The 20389-nt window shown below is 52.3% G+C and overlaps 2 protein-coding genes across 5 annotated transcripts in view; both read left to right on the top strand.

The window, feature by feature from the left end:
* Nucleotides 1–18812, top strand: part of LOC119372691 (stromal membrane-associated protein 1) — a 224849-nt gene extending 206037 nt beyond the window's left edge. For all 4 annotated transcript variants that reach the window (XM_037643135.2, XM_037643140.2, XM_037643138.2 and 1 more), the window contains one exon: nt 18032–18812. The gene's annotated coding sequence lies outside the window, so the exon portion shown is untranslated. The remainder of the gene's footprint in view (nt 1–18031) is intronic.
* On the top strand, nt 1582–2445 carry LOC119372288 (uncharacterized; the record flags this gene model as incomplete). The annotated part of the gene is made up of 1 exon (XM_037642766.1): nt 1582–2445. A coding segment is annotated over exon 1 (864 nt), but the record flags the coding sequence as incomplete, so codon positions are not given.
* Nucleotides 18813–20389: the final 1577 nt, after the last annotated feature.

The raw sequence follows: 20389 nt of genomic DNA, 5'->3' as shown, positions 1-20389 counted from the left end.
GACTGAAAAAGTGAATTGTAGAGCAAAAGTTAATACACGTCGGAAGAATGTAGCGTCAACGGCCTACTACACCAGTTATTTTGCTTACTTTACTTAGGATGTAATTAACATGATTATCCCATGACATGTTCGCTGAAAAGATGACACCCAGGCATTTGAAATTCTCTGTAATTTCAATACTTCAAGAATTTAACATAATGTCTTGATGTGGAGGTATGCGCTTGTTCTTCGGTTTGAATGTAACTGTTTTTGTCTTGTTTGCGTTAATTTTCATCAAATTTATTGTCGACCATTCCTCTAGGTTTTTCATTGTATTGTTACATTGTTGTGTTAGAGCATGAATATCATTACCAGTGAAAAAAATACTCGTGTCATCCGCATAAACGATAAACATTGCCTGAGGGTTAATGATGTGGGGATCCGAGGCGCGCCCGAAGCCACTGCGCGGGCATTTCGAATCCTTTCCCTCTCCCGTTTTCCCGCGACGGCGAGTGGCGCCATCTTGCGCTACGCGCCGACACTCGTGGTGGCGCTGCGCGCGGTCGGAGAGCCGCGAAATTCGGCGGGACAGACGCGCGTGCAGGCCGGAACGAACTCTCTCTCTCCTCGGACGCCGCTGGGTAAGCACGCATTTTCTTTCCGGTCCAACGTCCCCTTTGGGAATCGCTGGACTGTAGCCTGCCTGGGTGCCTCGGCATCCTTGCAGGCGTGTTTACCTCAGTGTTAGCTCCGGTTCGTACGTGAAGCCAAAGAGCGGTGCCTAGTGCTCGCGCGCGGTCGTACCACGCCGAGTCGCACTTGCCGGAGGCCCACGCGTACGGAGATTGCCCTAACTCCCGCGACCAGGCCCAGTGGTCATCGCGAGAGTGCGCAGCATAGCCGCGAGGGACCTTTTTCCCGAGCGGCGTGTCAAAGCTCGCCATTGCGAGCTGCGACGTGCTTCGCGGAACCCCAGTTGGTGTATCGTCCGCGCGGGAGGCCCTTTGCTTCCCCGTGCCCCGGGGGGCGGACGTGTACTGTGTGTGTGTTGGGGTGCCGCCGAAGGCAAATAAAGTGTTTGTGTGTGTATGTTAGCTCGAACACTGTGTTTATGCTGCGCGGCGCTCAATGCCTTTGCTAGCTGAGCGCGTGCGGAGCGGTGCGCTAAACGTAAGCAGGCGACGGTAGACGCGGCCCTGTGGCTCGCTAAGCCTGAACCCGCGGTAGTCTTCGGCTCCGGTGAGCATCGAGGCTACCACACTGGCGCCCAACGCGGTATCAAAAGCTCATTAAGCCTTTGATTAGACTTAGTCGAGTCAGCACGCCTTTGCGTATCAGGCTCGCCGTGTTACCCGCGTTATGTCTGCTAGGCGTGAGTTTTGTCCGCTGTCGTTTTTAGCAGATACCGCTTTGCTCGAGAACAGGGCCAGTGCCCCCTTCGGGCAGAATCCAGCACCCTCCCCTGTCACAACCCCCAGTGGGGATGACGCGAGGCGCTATGTACCAGCTCCCAGTGGAGATGTAGCGTGTTGTGGGAACGGGGCCATTGCCCAACCCGAACAGTGCACACGGGCAAAATGGACCGCTACTGCTCCCTTTGGAATGCACGGCAGTTCCATGTCACATCGCTCCCAATCGGCTCCCAACGGAGCTTTCGGAGCGCAGGTCGGAAACGCGGCCTCAGCCGTCACCGACTTTTGCCCGCTGGTTGCTATGCAAGCAAGCAGCCAAGCTCACTTCGAGCGCGCGTCTGTACCGCTAGCCGCAAGCGGCTTAGCCATTTCACGAGAGGCTGCCCCAAGCGGCGGCTGTGAACAACGACAGGCGCTCCCCGAGAGTGGCGCGACGCCGGCCGGTATCCCTTTTGTAGCCGCGCCCCTTATCGAGCTCGGAGACAGTTCCCCATCGCTCGACCGCGCCGCTAACGCACCGACAGCTTCCTTTGAAGCGGGTGCACAGACGCTGCTGCAAAATGCCGCCCAAATGATACAGGCGCTCACAGGGGCAGTCCAAACGCTTTCGGCTGTTCCGAAACGCACTCATCCCACTGTCATGTTGGCCGTTCCGACCTACAGCGGGTACGGTGATCTGCAAAGTGCAAGAGATTACCTGGACTCCCTCACACGTTACCAGAGAGCCACGGGTCTGGACGATCAGGAGGTGCTCGGACGCGTCGTCCCAGCGGCACTGACTGACACGGCGGCGAGGTGGTATCGGCTTTCAGGCCACCGAGCAGCAACCCTCGATGAGTTCCGCGCGGCCTTCCTGCGCGAATTCTTACCCGCTGACTACGAGAGTAGGATGCGGCGCGAGCTCGAGCTCCGCACGCAAGCTCCTGATGAGTCGCTTCAGGAGTACGTACGCGCGATGGACGACCTTTTCTCTATCGCCGAGCCCAGGGCCTCGAACGAGGAGCGCGTCGAACGGGTGATCAGGCAGGCACATCCGACCTTTTCGGCGTACCTGCGCGGCAGCCGCTTCCGAGATTTAGAAGAAGAACGGAAACTTTATTGTCAAATCAATGAGATTTGAGTCCGGCGTCTTTTTAGTGGGCCTGGGCACCCACCGCGGACGCGGTTCCGAGACCTTGTCTCGAAGCGGCTTCCTCGGCACGCTGGACGGCCCAGAGTTGTGCTGTCAGGTTCGAGCTGAGCAGTGCGGTCTTCCAGCGCGAGCGGAGGCTGGCGGTGGAAGAGACGGATGAATCGGCACTGTTCGATTTGTCTATTAAGCCCTGACACTCCCACAACATGTGGCTAAGCGTGGCAACCTCGCCACACGAGCTGCATCTGTTTGTAGTGTAAATATCTGGATACATGGCGTGCATGAGTCTGGGGTTCCTGTACGAATCTGTTTGTAATTGTCTGTAGTGTACCGCTTGCGTCCTGTTTAGCCTATCGTGAGGGGATGGGTATACGCGTCTCTGTAACTGGTAGTGTGTCGTGATATCGTGAAACCTGGTCATACGATCCTCCCACGCCCAGATGTTTGCCGTACCCCGCGGGGGCTCTTGTTCCTCCGGTGATGCTCGGTGAGTGAGGCCTCGAGCAACACGGTGAGCCGCTTCGTTTGGGGTGCTCAGTCCGGTGTGTGCCGGTATCCACAGCAAGTGCCTTCGGTTATCGAAGTCGACCTCTCCTGGATGTACGGGATGTCGCTGTAGTATGTGGCACGCCTCTTGCGAGATGCGTCCGTTCGCAAAATTGCGAATCGCTGTTTGTGAGTCGCTGATCACGTACGTGGCCTTGGTCTGTGTGAGGGCCAGTGCTATAGCCGCTTCCTCTGCCGCTTCGGCGTGTGCAGTGTTCACGGTCACGCTCGTGAGGTACTTGCCTCGATGGCTGGTAACTGCCGCCACGAAACTCTTCCTGTCTGGATAACGGGCTGCATCTGTGAAAACCGCTTCCTTGTCGTTGGAGTAGCTTTGGTTCATGCTTTGTGCCCTGGCTTTACGCCGTCCCGTGTGGTGCTGGGGGTGCATGTTGCGAGGCAATGGCGGAACGTATATTTGCTCGCGTACTGCTCTTGGAATTTCGACCTTGATGCCATGCTGCGTGTGGTATGTTATGCCGAGTTTTTCGAGCACGTGTCGGCCCGGGCGGGTCTTGGATAGGCGCTCGAGCTGGGACATTTGTTGCGCCTCCACGAGTTCCTCGAGCGTGTTATGCAAGCCTAGTTCTAGGAGTTTGCTGGTGCTAACTCCAGGCGCAAGTCCCAACGCAAATTTGTACGTCTTGCGTATGAGGGCGTTAAGCTTGTCCTTTTCCGCAACCTTCCATTTGTGAAACGGTGCCGTGTACGTTATTTGAGAAATGGCGAAGGCTTGTATGAGTCGTATGACGCTGCCTTCGCGCATGCCCGCGTGTTTATTCGCGATGCGTCGGATGAGTTGCATCGTGCTGGTGACTTTTGCCGTTATCCTGCGCAGTGCTTCGCCATTGCCGCCGTTCTGCTCTATCATCATCCCCAGTACCCGGATCTTATTTACCGTCGGGATGGGTGAGCCGTTTGATGCTGTTAATTTGATCTCTTCTTTTTCCGAGGGGACGTAGCCCTTGGGTAGGCGCCCCTTTCTGACCGGTCTATATAGCAGCAATTCGGATTTTTCAGCCGAGCAGGTGAGTCCCGTGCCTATGAGGTAGTCTTCCACGCATTCTATTGCCTCCTGTAAGCGTTGCTCGATCGCTCCGTCACTGCCCGTTGTCGTCCAGATCGTAATATCATCCGCGTATAACGTGTGGTGCAGTCCTTCGATTTGATGTAATCGTTCGGGTAACCCTAGCAGGACTAGGTTGAAGAGCATCGGCGAGATCACCGAGCCCTGCGGGGTGCCCGAGCTCCCGATGTTGATTGGATCTGACTCTAGTTGTCCCACTCGCATGCGTGCGGTTCTTCCCGTGAGGAAGTCTCGGACGTAGTTGTACGTTCGCAGTCCGAGATTCAGCTTGTCTACTTGTCGCAATATGGCGTCGTGTCGAACGTTATCGAAGGCCTTCTTCAGGTCCAGCCCGAGGATAGCTCTCGTCGAGCGCCCAGGATTCTCTATGATTTGATGTTTCAGTTGTAGAAGGGCGTCCTGCGTGGAGAGATGTCTTCGGAACCCAATCATGGTGTGTGGTAATAGTTCGTTGTTTTCGAGGTAATCCGTAAGTCTAATGAGAAACGCATGCTCCATCAATTTGCCTACACAGGACGTGAGGGAGATAGGGCGCAGGTTCTCCAGCTGTAATTTTTTGCCGGGCTTCGGTATAAGTATGACCTGTGCTTCTTTCCATTGCTGGGGTAGCTTGCCACGCGCCCAACACTCGTTGATGTATTTTGTCAGTTTTTCTATCGATCCGTAATCGAGATTGCGCAGTGCCCTGTTCGGTATTCGATCTGGACCGGGGGCCGACTTGGTGTTGAGTTTGATGAGGGCTGCCTCGATTTCGGCAACGGAGAATTCCGCGTCCAGGGTGGTGTTGGTTTCTCCCGTGTAGTCCGGATGTACTTGCGGTGGCGTTTGGGATATGTAACGGAGTTCCGCCTCTCGTAGGAAATCTTGCTCCGTTCCCCCGTAAGCGTGTATAATTTTGTATATGCCTTGCCTATGTGTGGTCTTGGTATTGGCAGGATCTATCAGGTACCGCAGCATTTGCCACGTGCGACTCGTAGTGAGCTGACCGTCCATCTCCGCGCATTTCTCTTCCCATTGTTGTTTTTGTAGGCTAAGCGCGTGCTTTTCTATTTCTTTGTTGAGCTGCGCTATCCGTTTTCGCAGTCTTCGATTGTGTCTCTGTTGTTTCCAACGGTGCTGCAGCTGGGTTTTGGCTTCCCACATGTGCAATAACCGGGTGTCTATACTCTCGAGCCCAGCTGTCGACGGTATCGTTTGCGTCACGCGCTTGATGTCCCGCCGAAGTTGGTCGGTCCAGTGTTCTATGTCTGTGATGTCTTCGGATTGTTGCTTGTCACGATTTTTCCGTAGCTGGTTCCAATTAGTGATCTTTATTTGGCGACCGGCATTGTGTTCCTGTGGGCCGCCTTCTGCTTCTATGGAAATAATGTAGTGATCACTACCCAAGTCTTGCATGGTGTTCGTCCAAATGACTTTGCGTGTGTTGCACGTAAAGGTAAGGTCCGGCGTCGTGTCGGTGCTGACGCTATTGCCCTGCCTTGTTGGTACTGCGGGGTCAGTGACCAGCTCGAGGCCGGCGTGTTGCGCCGTTGCCCACAAATGCCTGCCTTTCGGGTGATCGTGCTTGTAACCCCACGCCGTGTGCATCGCGTTGAAGTCGCCCCCAATGAAGAGCTGTTGCCCCTTGGCGATGTCGAGTGCTCGTTTGAAGAGGACGTGGAAGCGGTGTTTGCGGCATCTGGGACTGCTGTAGACGTTCAGTACGAAGATGCTGTCGGGCGTCTTGCGTGGTGGAATTAATTCTACGAGGACGTTTTCAATGTCCCTGACATGGGTGTCGTGTTCGATAGCCGTGTGCGCTCGCTTGACCAACGTGGTGACGTTTGGTTTCTCCGCCTTGCCTGTTATTGACTGGTACCCCGAAAGTTTGGCGGGGCCGTTCGTTTCCTGCAATATGATGACGTCTGGGCGTTCGGGGATCGTTTTCAGATATTGTTGTAAGTGTGCTCGCTTGTTTCGGTAACTTCTGCAGTTCCACTGCCATATCGTGTGTTTTTGTTTCGATGGGTGTCGGGCCATGTTCACGTGGTGCTAAATGTGTGGCGCCGCTTCGCTATGCGACGTCCCCAACGTGCTGTTAGCAGCTTCTAATCTGGACAGTCTGAGGTGAACGCTCTCCAAGCTCTGCTGGATGGTACGCGTGATGGTTGCGGTAATAGTTTCCTCTAGACTGCTTAACCGACCCTCGAGTGCTTCGAGTCGCGCGTCGCGTATTGCTGCGCGCGTGCGCTTGAGACGTGCTGCCTTTAGAGGGGTGGGAGCGGGTCTGCGTTTAGTATCAGGGCCTTCTACCTCATCGTCCTCTGTGGGTTCTTCTTGTGTTTCCTGCATTGCCTGTGGATCAGTCTCGCTGTTCGCGGCGGACTGCAGTTGTTGTATGAGTTCGTCTTTTGCGCGAATCTGTGCCTGCATGTGTTCAATTTGCCTTTTCATCGTTTGCATAGCCTGTGTTAATTGAGCTATCTCCGTCTCTATCTTAGTGGGCGTTTTGCCGCCAGCCTCCGCGTTTGGTGCTCGTTTTCCCTTGACCGCATCTGCAAAGCTCACCGATTCAGCGGTCTTGGTGTCCCCCGTTGGGGTCCCTCTGGGAGTGCGACTGCGGGCCCGGCGTTTCTGATGCTGCTGGGGGCCCGGGGTGCGGCTCCGGGACCGGGAGCGGCTTTGACTGCTGGTCCTGGATCTTGAGCGGGGCTTGCCGGCGGGACCGGTGGTGGCAGCGGCCTCCGCCTCCTCGGCGGCCCTGCGTCGTTCCCATTGCCTCTTCGTCACGACGTAGGGGGTCTTGTACCTTGCGCGGCAGTTGCGATCCGCCGTCATGTGTGTGCCCCCGCACAGCTTGCATCGGGGGGAGCACTGGTGGTCGGGGCCTGGGTTAGGGGCGTCACAACCACGGCACACTTTGTCCTGAGGGTTTGGGCACACGTCCATGCGGTGACCAAGTCTTCCGCAGCAGTGACACATATCGATTTGCTTGCGATACAGGACGCAGCGAAGAAGGGCGCCGCCGTACCTGACGTAGGTGGGCACTCGCGGTCCTTCAAATGCCACTATGACGGTCGTGGTGTTACTGAGCCGTTTGGCTGCCAGGGCTTGAGGGTTGCGTGCGTGAACGATGTTGGAGTGAATTGACTTGGCGTCCTCCTCCAACGGGATGCCCTTGATTATTCCCTTCACTGTGTAGTCGGGGGCCGTCTCGTAGGCACTGACCTCGTGGCGGCGGTCGCCGACGGTGATGGCTTGTAACTGTCTGTACTTAGCGGCGTGAGTAGCGTGGGGTGTACTCACGACTATGATGTTTTGGTGGTTGTTGGAGCACACCGTGTCCTCTCCAGCTTCATGCGCAGGTATGTTGGCCGCCCGGTAAATGGCCGATGCGAGGCGCACGGTTCCGGTGGTGGCCACGTCGAGGCCTCCTCGGGGTCGTACCACGATCTTGAAATCGCTTCGTGGGAGTAGTGGCATTTTGCTGTTCCTGATAACTTGCTGCCTGACGTTACGCTGTTGTTGACGTGAACGCTGTCCGTTGCCGTCCGCTCCCTCGCCGGTGCGGGAATGGGCTCCGGTCTGGTTGTTGCTCTGCGCGTTCGCACGGTTAGCTTGGGTCTTGGATCCGATGGTGCACCAACCGGCGCCCTCCAGAAACTCTTCGGGGGAGATATCCTCCCCGTTCACTTGGACTTCCATCGTTGATGGGCGAAGCGGGCGCCCGCGTCAGAGAAAGCGCTCGGCGCGTCTCCTCGGGTGGCTGGCTAGCGTTGCGCCGAGCCGGTCGAGCGCGGGTCAAAAACCTCTCGAATTCGGCAAAAAAGTCGTTTCCCACCTTGAATTGTGGTGTCAGTAGAATCCTGGTGACTTTCCGCATGCGTTGGTGTAAACTTCATAGGGTGAATAACCGAAAATCACTGGGAAATCGTTCTTGGAAGACGGAGCCGACGTGAGATGCGTCCGCTCCCTTCGGCGACCAGCGCGTTTCCTCTCCGAGATTTAGAGGAATTGGCCGCCGAGGCTAAGCGCATTCAAGGCGACATTCTCGCCGCGCGCGCCTATCGCCCGCCACCGCCAGCCAGCGTGGCCCTTGAACCGCGCTGCGCGTGGGGAGGGGCCGTGCCCTTTCCCCAACAGCAACAGCCCGCCGGAGCTGCCTTTGCGGCTACCGCTGCAAGCGGGCGCAGTTGGGAAGTGAGCGATCGCGCGTTAGATCCCTACACGTACGGGAGGCGCGCAGCCTGTGCTGCACCGCAACTCGACACGCGCGAACAGGGACGCAATCCGCCCCAACGCATCGCTGAGGGTGACGCTCGTCATAACAGATCCTTTGATCAACAGGCGAACCGACCCCTGCCGCTAGAGGCTGCTCCTCCTCGGGAGAGGGGCCGCGACGGCGCATCTTCCCTTTCCCGGGACGGAATGCGTTGCTTCCGCTGCCGCGAGCGAGGGCACATAGCGAGGGAGTGTCCCGTATCTAGGCCTCCTGTGAGGCAGGGAAACGGGGGCGCGGGTCGTTCGTGAAGGCACGAGCGGCCGAACCCTTGCTTCTTCCCTCCGCGTACCGGGCAAGCAGTCTTGCTGGTGCGCACGCGCCGTTTATTTCGGTCATTATTGCCGGCCGCGAATTTTCGGCGTTGCTGGACACGGGCGCAAGCGCTTCGTTGTTTGGCGAACAGGTTTTGTCCCACTTGCGGAAGCACTCGGTGCGCTTGCGGGACAGCCGAACGACATTCACCCTCGCGAAAGGCGTGGCCCAGTCGGCTGGCGCCGCAAGGTTGACTGTCAGATGGGGAGATCGAATGAGACGCACGCGTTTCGTTCATCTCCCAGGGCTCAGTGTTCCTGTGATTCTCGGTCGGGACTTTCTCCTAAAAACCGGTATCGTTGTGGACATTGCGAATGGCGGCTATCGCGACGGACCTTTTTCCCAGCTCAAGCCGTTCATCAGCCCGCCGGCGTATGCAACTGCCTGTGCAGTAGAGGCGTCGGAACCGTGTCGCGTGCAAAGTTCGGGGGCAGGCCCCTGCGCTATGCGCTCGTCGGCTCAAAATCCCCATCGGGATCGAGCGGCACGACACGAGGAGGCTCCGCATCCTTTGACCGCCTGTGCGACTCATTTGGATGATACACAGAAGGCTCGTTTGTCGGCACTGTTACGCGAGTACGACGAGCTCTTCACCGATCAGCCGGGCTGTACTGAGTTGGTGAGCCACGCGATCGAAACTGGCGACGCGCTTCCTTTGAAGTGTAACCCCAGGCCCGTCAGCCTGGCCAAGAGGCAGGTTATTGACGGCTTGCTGGACGATATGCTTTCAGCTGGCATTGTTCGCCGTTCGTCCAGCGCCTGGGCGTCTCCAATTGTGTTGGTGCCTAAGAAAGATGGCAGTCATCGCCTGTGCGTAGACTACCGCCGTCTGAACGGAGTGACTCGTAAGGATGCCTATCCGCTCCCCACGATTAGCTCCATCGTAGGAAACCTCGGCACTGCGCGGTACTTCACCACGTTAGATGCCTCCAAAGGTTACCTACAGGTCCGGATGGATGAGCGTGACCGGTGCAAGACCGCGTTCACCTCCCACAGAGGGTTGTTTGAGTTCACTCGTATGCCCTTTGGTCTTTGTAATGCTCCTGCGACTTTTCAGAGACTCATGGACCGCGTCCTCGGGGAAGCAAAGTGGTCATACTGCATGTGCTACCTCGACGACATCGTGATTTATTCACAAACCTTCGAAGAGCACTTGGCCCATGTTGCCGATGTGCTTGGGAGGGTGAGGGCTGCCGGGATGACGTTAAATCCCGCGAAAGCCCAATTAGCGCAGACTCGAGTTCAGTTACTTGGGTTTACGCTGGGCGAAGGCTCCATTGAGCCAGACCGGGAGAAACTTCGAGCAATCCTCGATTTCCCCGTGCCCAAGGACGTACGCGGCCTGCGCCGCTTTCTTGGAATGACCAACTTTTACCGGTCGTTCATTCCGTCCTGTGCCCGAGTGCAGGCGCCCTTGACCAAGCTCTTGGGTAAGTCTGCGGTGTGGCGATGGGGACCTGAGCAGCAAGAGGCATTTTGCCATCTGTCTAGCGCCATTGCGGAGACAGCGCAGCTCAAGCTCCCCGACCTGACCAGACCGTTCGTTGTCCAGACTGATGCGAGTGATCTGGGATTAGGAGCAGTTCTCCTACAGGAATACGATGGCGTGTTGCAGCCGCTGGCCTTTGCCAGCCGCTCGCTGATACCCGCGGAGAAGAATTATTCCGTGACTGAGAAAGAGTGTCTCGCCATCGTGTTTGGACTGCGTAAGTTTGACGTCTACCTGGATGGGACGAAGTTCGTGGTGCAAACAGACCACAGCGCGCTAAGCTGGCTGATGCGGCTCCGTGAGCCTGCGGGCAGGCTGGCGCGCTGGGCTCTCCTAATACAGCATTATGACTTTTCAGTGCAGTATCGGAAGGGGAGCACTAACGTGGTAGCTGACGCGCTATCTCGTGCCCCAGTGTCTACCGGGAGCCTGGATTCTGGTGCGACAACCGCTAGCGGTGCCTTTGCGCAAGCAAGCGACGGGGGCGAAACGGCGGCCGAGCCGCCGAGCGGAGAGAAGGGTGAGTGCGCCGACGAGCGAACCCTTTCCGCGAGCCAGGCAAGCAGCGCGCCGCGACGCGGGCGAGAGGGTGAGCAACACGTAAGCGAACCCATGACGCCGACGCAAGCGGCAGCGATGGCTGCAGTCCTGAGTGGGAACGATACCAGGCTCCCCTTTGGGAGAATGGGAATCGCTTTCAGCAGGCAAGAGCTACTGAAGGCCCAGCAAGATGATCCGTTTTGTCGCGAGTTGAGCGACGGTCTCAGGGAGACGGAGCGCCGTGACGCTGCTGGTAGTGCGGCGGGCGCAGGGGGACGGGAACCGGCGTGTGTCGCTGGGTCCCCCGCGGATGCATACTTGCTGGACCATGACGGGCTCCTGCTGAAATACATAGCCACCGATGAGGAGTCCGTGGACCCGTTTAAGGTGGTTATGCCCAAAAGTCTGAGAGCCGCACTGTTGCGATCCTCTCACGACGAACCCATGGCCGGTCACCTGAGTGGCTCCAAAGTTTTTGCAAAACTGAGCAAGACTGTGACCTGGCTTGGCATGAAGCGTGACATTTTCCGCTATTGCCGTTCCTGCCATGTCTGTCAAGCGGTGAAATCAAGGGGTGGCAAGCCGCCCGGCCTGATGAAACCGATTGTCAGTGAGCGTCCGTGGCAAGTAGCCACCTGCGACCTAATGGGGCCGTTCCCCAGAAGCAAGCAGGGGTTCATACATCTGATGGTAGTCGTGGATCATTTTTCGAAGTGGGTGGAGTTGTTCCCTCTTCGGAAGGTGACAGCGCGAGCGGTGCTCGAGAAGCTACAGGAAGTGTTTTGCCGGTTCGGCTTTCCGGAAAGGCTCATTACTGACAACGCGTCGTACTTCACCGCTCGGGTGTTTGGTGATACGTGCCGTTCCCTGGGAATTAATCACTGCACCACTTCGCCCTACCATCCCCAGTCCAATTTGACGGAGCGAACCAATCGTACGCTCAAACCGATGTTGGTGGCCTTTGCCGAAAGTCAAAAAGACTGGGCAGACCATTTGAGTGAGCTCGCGTTTGCAATCCGAACCTCCGAGAGTCGCTCTACTGGTTTCTCTCCCGCTTTCCTCAACTTCGGAAGGGAGTTGGCAAATCCGGTGACCAGTGTCATGCAGTGCCAGCTCGGAGACGAGGAAGCACCAGCAGACTGTTCTGCTTACGCATCAAAGCTTCGGGACAGGCTTTGTCGAGCTCTCCGTAGAGCAAGGCAGAGTTTGGCAGCGGCCAGGGCTGCGCAGAAGGCCCAGTATGACCGGAAACATCGCCATCTTTCATTTAAGGTAGGTGATCTTGTCCTGAAGCGCAACCACGCTCTTAGCGACGCGAGCAAGGGGTTCTCAGCCTCGCTCGCTCCTAAGTGGCTTGGTCCGTACCGAGTGGAGAAAGCTTGGACTCCGCTCGCGTACTTGCTGAAAGATCTCCTTTCGGGAAAACTCAGCCGTGCCCACATCGCAGACCTGAAAGCCTTTGCATCGAGGTCTGACGAGCTCGCGCCAGCGCCCAGTGGCACTGCGCGCAAGCGACGGGGCACACCCGGGACGGCGGACCGCATTCGGACCACGCACCGGTATAACCTGAGGAAGCGGTCACCTTAGTGATTTCGCGCCGGACGGCGGACTCATTTCCGCAACCGAAGGCCCTCACATTACTATCTAGCCTCAGTTGCCTAACTTCTTTACGGCCTGTGCTCGCAAAGAAGTGGGGCCCGCCCAGTTTGCTGCTATTTTTCTGTGTTTGAGTGTTCATGTTTATACTTGACGTGTTTCTCGTACTTTTTGTTCGCATATGGAGTGTCATTTTGTTTTGTTTGCTTTTCGCAGTGTTTTTTTTTTCTTTCGCCTGCGGAAGGGGTCGTGAATACTGGTGCTTATGCGGGGGGAGAGGTACGAAGGACGCTACGCGCCTTCCATCGCGTGGCGCGTTGGGAGAAGCCCGTCTTCGGAGCTGTGTGTGCGTGTGTGTGTGTACGTGCGTGGTGGATCTGTGCGTGCCCTGGAAGTGTGCGGCGTGGTGACGACACCATATGAAACCACCTTCACCCTATCGCCGGGGACCCTGGAGGTGTTCGGGAACCCGCTGACGTCAGGCGGACCGCCCGGCTGTGTCCTTGTCTCGGCCGTCGTCGAGAAGCCTAGCTGCCATCTGCCTCACGGCTGCTGCGTGAGGCTAGCTGACATGGCAGCTGCGCCCGGCTCTCTGCCGACGCCGGGACGCCTTGCAGCCAATTTGGTTTGGCGTCAGGTTTACAGCAGAACGACCGGCAGTCCCACCGAGGTCTTTCGTCATCCAGCCGGGAATTCGGGACCTCCGAACCACCACCGAAGCGGCGTTCGTCGGACTCGCGGGTCTGTCGTCGACTAGAGCGACGAGCCGAAGGTGAGCCCGTTCCGGGCATGCGGACATTAAACAGGCCTCTTGCCTCGCACTCTGGCCAGCAACATTACGCGCCGCCTCCCCTCCGCGCCGTGGACGCTCTCCCGTGTGAGCATCACGAACACTCGTCTTAATTTCTTTTACCCCCTTCCGTAGCACCATATTGTATAGTATAGTGTATTTCAAGTGTATTGAGTTATTATTTCTTTATTTTTCATTTTTTTTATTTGTAGAGTAATTAGCAGCAGTTGTGGGCCTGGGCTGAGGTTAGCTGTTGCTCATTGCATAACGCCTTGCATGCATGGGCGACGACCGGCTGCCTTTGCAGACCGGTATAGGGTGATTTAAGGAGAGGAGGATGTGGGGATCCGAGGCGCGCCCGAAGCCACTGCGCGGGCATTTCGAATCCTTTCCCTCTCCCGTTTTCCCGCGACGGCGAGTGGCGCCATCTTGCGCTACGCGCCGACACTCGTGGTGGCGCTGCGCGCGGTCGGAGAGCCGCGAAATTCGGCGGGACAGACGCGCGTGCAGGCCGGAACGAACTCTCTCTCTCCTCGGACGCCGCTGGGTAAGCACGCATTTTCTTTCCGGTCCAACGTCCCCTTTGGGAATCGCTGGACTGTAGCCTGCCTGGGTGCCTCGGCATCCTTGCAGGCGTGTTTACCTCAGTGTTAGCTCCGGTTCGTACGTGAAGCCAAAGAGCGGTGCCTAGTGCTCGCGCGCGGTCGTACCACGCCGAGTCGCACTTGCCGGAGGCCCACGCGTACGGAGATTGCCCTAACTCCCGCGACCAGGCCCAGTGGTCATCGCGAGAGTGCGCAGCATAGCCGCGAGGGACCTTTTTCCCGAGCGGCGTGTCAAAGCTCGCCATTGCGAGCTGCGACGTGCTTCGCGGAACCCCAGTTGGTGTATCGTCCGCGCGGGAGGCCCTTTGCTTCCCCGTGCCCCGGGGGGCGGACGTGTACTGTGTGTGTGTTGGGGTGCCGCCGAAGGCAAATAAAGTGTTTGTGTGTGTATGTTAGCTCGAACACTGTGTTTATGCTGCGCGGCGCTCAATGCCTTTGCTAGCTGAGCGCGTGCGGAGCGGTGCGCTAAACGTAAGCAGGCGACGGTAGACGCGGCCCTGTGGCTCGCTAAGCCTGAACCCGCGGTAGTCTTCGGCTCCGGTGAGCATCGAGGCTACCACAATATTGATGGTATCGTTCAGATAAATGTTAAAAAATAGAGGCCCCAAAATACTTCCTTGCGGTTCTCTACAATGAACGGATCTGGCCTTAGATGTAAAGCTGTCGATTCTCACAATTTGTGTTCTGTTGGATAAGTACGATTTGATGAGAGATAATGTGTGTTCTTGTATTCCATAATAGCTTAATTTCTCTGCTAAAATGTTCTACTATATCAAAAGGTTTAGAAAAGTCTACGAAAATACCAATAACTATTGCTTTGTTTTCAAACCCTGTTAATATATATTCTTTCTGTTCTGCTAGTGCTAACTCAACTGATTTGTTCTTACGGAAACCAAATTGGTGTGGTGTTAACAGGTTGTTTTTCAGTAAATGTTGCTATTCTGGAGTGCAAAATTTTTTCGAGTACCTTTGAAAAGATTGTTAGAATGGATACCAACTTGTAATTTCCCAGATCATTTTGATCAATTTTGTATAGAATGCTAACTTTGCTGATTGCATTTTTGCCAGAAAAATTGCCGATTACAGACACACATTAAAGATATGAGCGAGTTTGGAGCAATAATTTGAACTCTGTTTAATTGGGGACACCTGAAAACCATCAGTGTCACAACTACTGCAGTTCTTTTAATCTTTTTATAATTGCCACAACTTTGTTGGGCATGACTGGCTCAAGGTATATTGTATTCTCACTATTAGTGAAAATATATTTACTAGCCTGAGAAGGCCTATGCAGGCATATTGTAAGGGGGGGATGTGGCACTTAGGGAATGAAAATCAACCAAAAAATCAAGTTTTCACTGGCCATCTCTTCACGTTCCTGACATCATTGTGCACCTAGTTACAAATTTTCATTGCTGCATACTGTCATCTTCTATCCACATCTTACTTGAAAAAACCAAAACCGTGCGTCCTGCCATTTAAATTGAGGGCAGACGGAAACAATTTTTTATGCTCTTCCTGTAATGGAGGAGCAATAACTTTTGTTCTGTCTGGGTTGTCATTACGATTTCTTTTTCGCTTCCAACATAAATAGATGCAATGTGTCGTAAGGCAAATTTTGTTATAGTACTTTCTTAAGAAAATGTTCTAAATCAGTTTTGTTTTGAGTATTAATTGGGGCGCTTTCTAAATTGGGTACAACAGCCCACAACTCTGCTTTGAAATGTCCTAAAGCAATGATTTATACTTTACGACACACTACAAACATCCTCAATGCATTCTGTGCATTGTACATTGGCATGCAGGTTGTAGTTAATTAGCTAATAAGGCCTTAAACAAAGAAGTTGGTGTTTGTGATATCCTGGAAACTACTTAGCATAGGAAAAAAGCAATCGCATATTTGAAATCAGCGCACAAACATTCTTAAACTCTGCAAGTTTCATCAAAATCGATCAAGAATTTAAAATGTTTTAAAATGCCACGTCTCCCCTTAATGCGATAGCGTTAAAGAGTCCGTGTCACAGAAATTCCGGTGTCGGCGTCGTTGGTTGCGAGCGAAAAATCATCATTGTCCGTGACCAAAAAATCGTCATGGATGCAATTAATAAAAAGTGATCTACCCGAGGTGGAATGGAACCCAGGCCTTTGGTGTGGCAAGCAGAGCCGTGACAGAGCGACACTGATGCTTGGAACAGCACTGAAAGTAACTTTCATGCTTCACAAACATACACGTCCTGTGTATAGGCAACACAGTAAGAGATGTAATATCGCTGTAAAATGTGCAGGCGTACATTGCCATCGGCCGTCACACCATGTGAATTGTATAACAAGCTGGTGGTTTGAAGCCGGCCACCCATTACAAAAGGCACACACGTTACTGCGCATATTCTCTTACGAACACGTAGTGGGTGCATCGCAACTTCGAAATAGTATCACATGCATATCTGCTACTGCTTTAAAGCATGCCACCCATTACAAAGGGCGCAGCCACTAGTGCGTGCATTTCCTTACATACATGTAGTGGGTACACTGTTGTCATAAAAGTACTCTTGAAGAGGGCAGAAACCTTACTGTTGCTATAGGTATAAGTGTGTGTGTGTTTGTGGCTGGGTTGCTGGGCGACTGAACATAATGACAAGCAAAATAGAGCACGATTAGGATAGCGCCAGATATCACTATCACGTTCAGCATTTTAAGGCGTAGCTTAACCTTTTATATCCCAGTGTCCACATATGTCTATAAAACATACTAGCAAAGTGTGATGAGGCAAGCCAACGAATTGCCTTAAAAATCGATGAGGAATGTTGCCATTACATTAAAGTTTCATAAACGCATCTCTATGTGAGAGCTACTGTGAACAAACAGCGGTAATTGTGCACAGAACAATGACGTTCTCCTCAAGTTGCCCGTCGAGGTGTATGCCTACATTCTTTTTTTATAATTTCACTTTAAATACTTAAGAAATTTGGAGTATATAACTTTATCCGAAAAATAGAAAGGTTTTATCTTATTTTTATTCAGCTTTTGTTGCACGTGAGCTACCAAAGTTCTTAAGTTGTTATTGATGCGGTGTTCACGTTTGTGGATGCCAGGCTCACTTTAGTTTTTGTGAGAAGTTGATAGAATGCTGCATGGTAGTAGGACATGCTCCAGTGCCGCGCAGCTCTGCACAAAGTTATCTTCTATAGGCCTAAATACGCCTTTTTGAAGTTGTGTTTAGAAAGTACTCGCTTTATTTGAGACATGGACTAGATGATAGACATATATATGCCACAGTTCTTAGTTGCCTAGCGGAAGCGAATTTTCTGAGTTGGATAGCTTCTAAACACGTTGAAGCAGAGCCATCACCAAGCAATTGTATCTTGAACGATTTTGCTGCTGATGATGAAAGCGTTCAATTTGAACATAACGATGAGCAACGATAATGATGGTGAACGCCATGAAGCAGTGCTGTGGGCAAGCAAAAGTGCCTTGAATGATAAGGACGATGGCACTATGACGATGGTGATCTTGGAAAGCGTAGAGCATTACGATGAACAGAATGGTGATGACGATAATGAAAGACGATGACGAACATGTTGAAGCAGAGTTGTTAGCAAGGAAAGGCCCAGTTGTCTATTACGATGATGATTATACTGATGAACACGTTGAACTGATGATAAAGGCGTTGATCGTGATAAGCGGTGATGATGATAACAATGAATGAGTTGAAACAGAGCCATTGACTAGCAAAGTTCCCATGTGCGATGAAGAATGATGATGGACCTAGTGCACCTGGTGTTTCCAGCATCCATATATGTGGACACTCATTTTCTTGTAGAAATAAAGCTAAATTTAACTTGTTTTGGTTTATTCCCGCTCTCATCTGTATCATTATTGCATATCTGCAAAAAAAAAAATTTACTTCCGCAACTGGATTGGCCATGGGATATAAAGGGTTAGGCATCCCACAATTTTTTACCATTTTACCGTAGTTCCTACCACCACCTCATCAACAGACTAACAGATTAGAGGTGTTTGATTAATTATTAACCTTCTGAAAATTAATATACTACAAATAATTGCTTGTTATTCATTATGTACCAGTTGCAGTATAACTACATTCCCTTTGGTCTGCTTTGTTTCATTATCTGTTGATTGAGCCTCCTTGTTTTGGTAATTACCATGCAGCACTGGTATTCCTCTTTACTGTGCAAGCACAGGTTGAACATGAGTGAGAATGGATTACTCATTTTCTGCAATTTTGCCACCTTGAACAGTGAAAATATTTTTGTCCTTGCAGGTGCTTTGTAGGGATGAAAATTGGCTGCATGGCTCCACTTCCTGACTAGGCCATCTTGGAAGAAGTGAATGATGCCACAGAGCCTGAAACATGGAATGCCATTAGCACGAAGCATTTTGACCACTTGGTTATTATTTATACCTGCTCGATCTGAGGTGGAAAAAAGGCTGTGCCACAATGCCTGTACCTATAGTTTTTCAAGTCATTTTTAAACCTTGCTTTTTTTTTAAAGAAAGTTCAGGACCATGTGATTGTACAGTGTTGCCTTGCATCAAAGAAGTACCATTGTTGTAATTTATTTTTTAAGACTAAAACTTAGCTTGCTGCTACTGATAGCTTATGTGGCAGCATGAGGTCTGTAGGCTGCAATTCTGTTTTAATTCAAAAAAGACTGCTTTCTTACTTTTACGTACTCTTGCTATTTTAGTAGGCACATCTCCGGTGAAGGCGTTGCAAGACTAGTCTCCCTTCCGTTTATTTCTGGCTGCTTTGATATTATTTTGCTAGAGAGTGAATCTTCATGTTACCTTAGTTTTTGGTGCATCTGACTATTTTTTTTGGCAGGGAATGGACAGGTGTAAGGCTTTTTTGTAATGGCCCACTCATGTGACTACGTCCCCATGTTTTGTGCTTCAGGAAGACAGAGGAAATGCTGATGTAAAACACAAATATATTTTAAAGATTTTTTTAAATATGAGCTCCTTTTTCCAGTCCAGCTGGTGTTTTGATGTGAAGCCATCACTTTTGCCACTGTTCTGCATGAATAAAAAGTTGTAATGGTTTTCTAGTGCACTGTTTAATACATTCCGGTTGTTGCTTAGACTTGGTTTTTCATAGAATTGTCTGTATTCAGGCAAACGCACTGAACGTCATTTCCTTTATAATGACCTTTGATTTATTTATATAAAAAATTGTATTGGTTCTATCACTTGTCTTAGTTCCTCATTTTGAAATAAAGTTGTGTTGTCGTAATATACTCTGGTTAGCCATGATATTAATGAAGCAGTTCACTTAGACAACACACATTCAAGGGGTGGAACAGCTGCGCCATTGTGCGCCGAACTTGTTTACCTGCGCCGAACTACCCATGCTGCGACACTCGTTTATCAGCACCGTACTGCGCCGCAGCAACCAAATTAAGCCACAAGATGCAACAGCCATCAAGCCCCGTCACCGAAAATGTCGCTGAAACATCGTTTTCGGTTTCATCGAAACGGTTATCCGCCTCGTGCATCGGTATGGTGGCGCCACCGCTCGGCTCAGGCGGTTGCACCCTCTCCCAAGCCCCCAAAGATCCCATGCACTTTGAATGAAGTTTGCGATTCCGTTGCGCAAAAACAAACTAGCGCCATCTCTCGACAATACGCCACACCGACGACGCAACACTTCCTCTTGCTTCCACGGATATGCCATGCTCAACGTTTTTAGATAATCTAAAAACGTTGGCCATGCTCCAAGGTGACCCCTCTCTCCACTTTCTTTTATTTCTTTCGGTGGCCGTGAGAGCGCGCGCTCTGCACTGTGCAGTTAAGGTCCCTGTATTTATACAGGGAACTTAGGAAATATATCATGCCCACTAGTGTCGGTGCGGCATATATGGTTTCAGTTGTTTCCTCCCAGTGTCTTGCAGTATTATTTATTCTAACTTGTCAAATGCATTGTGGTCATCTAGGGAAAACATCACGCGGAATGCTTCAACGAAGAAGCCTTAATCGATCTTGCACACGGCACTGCAGCGAAACACGGCAAGGTGTGACAAAAAACAAATCCCAAACGGTCATTTCCCTGTGAGCTTGCAGTGTTGAAGCCACACCGCTGAGAAAAACAAATGCAGCTGTTCATCTTTAAAAGGCGCGAAAAAAACCACAACGGACAGGTAGGAAGGAGACAGGACGACGCGCTTCTAGCAACTGAAGCTTTAATCAAAAAGCGAAAGAAGATATACACACACATTACAAAAACAAGAAAAAGAACCAGACCACCGCAGAATGAATATGCATATAAAAGATAAAACACCGGGCACGTTTTTTGTCACCAGCTCAAGTAATATCAAGGTAATCTACCTCTCGGCTTGATAGCGCTACGGACGGACAACTTATGCAAGAAACACCCGATTTAGAAATATAGGCGGCTTCCACAATTTCACGAGTCCTTTGAACTCGGTTCGAAAACAAAATAGCTGCTTCTTTAAACAAAGGAAGACACCCACAAGCATGACAATGCGCAGATAAGTGTGAAAGCTTGTCGGTCTTCAACGACCTTTCATGTTCACGCAAGCGTATGTTTATACACCGTCCAGTTTGTCCTATGTATGTCCGTTTGCAAGTTGTAGGTATGTTATATACTACGCCAACGCGG

The sequence above is a fragment of the Rhipicephalus sanguineus genome, chromosome 10 (genome assembly GCF_013339695.2).
Source record: "Rhipicephalus sanguineus isolate Rsan-2018 chromosome 10, BIME_Rsan_1.4, whole genome shotgun sequence".
Classification (NCBI taxonomy): Eukaryota; Metazoa; Arthropoda; class Arachnida; order Ixodida; family Ixodidae; genus Rhipicephalus; species Rhipicephalus sanguineus.
The sequence above is the reverse complement of the archived record's forward strand: the minus strand, read 5'-3'. Positions and strand labels throughout refer to the sequence as shown.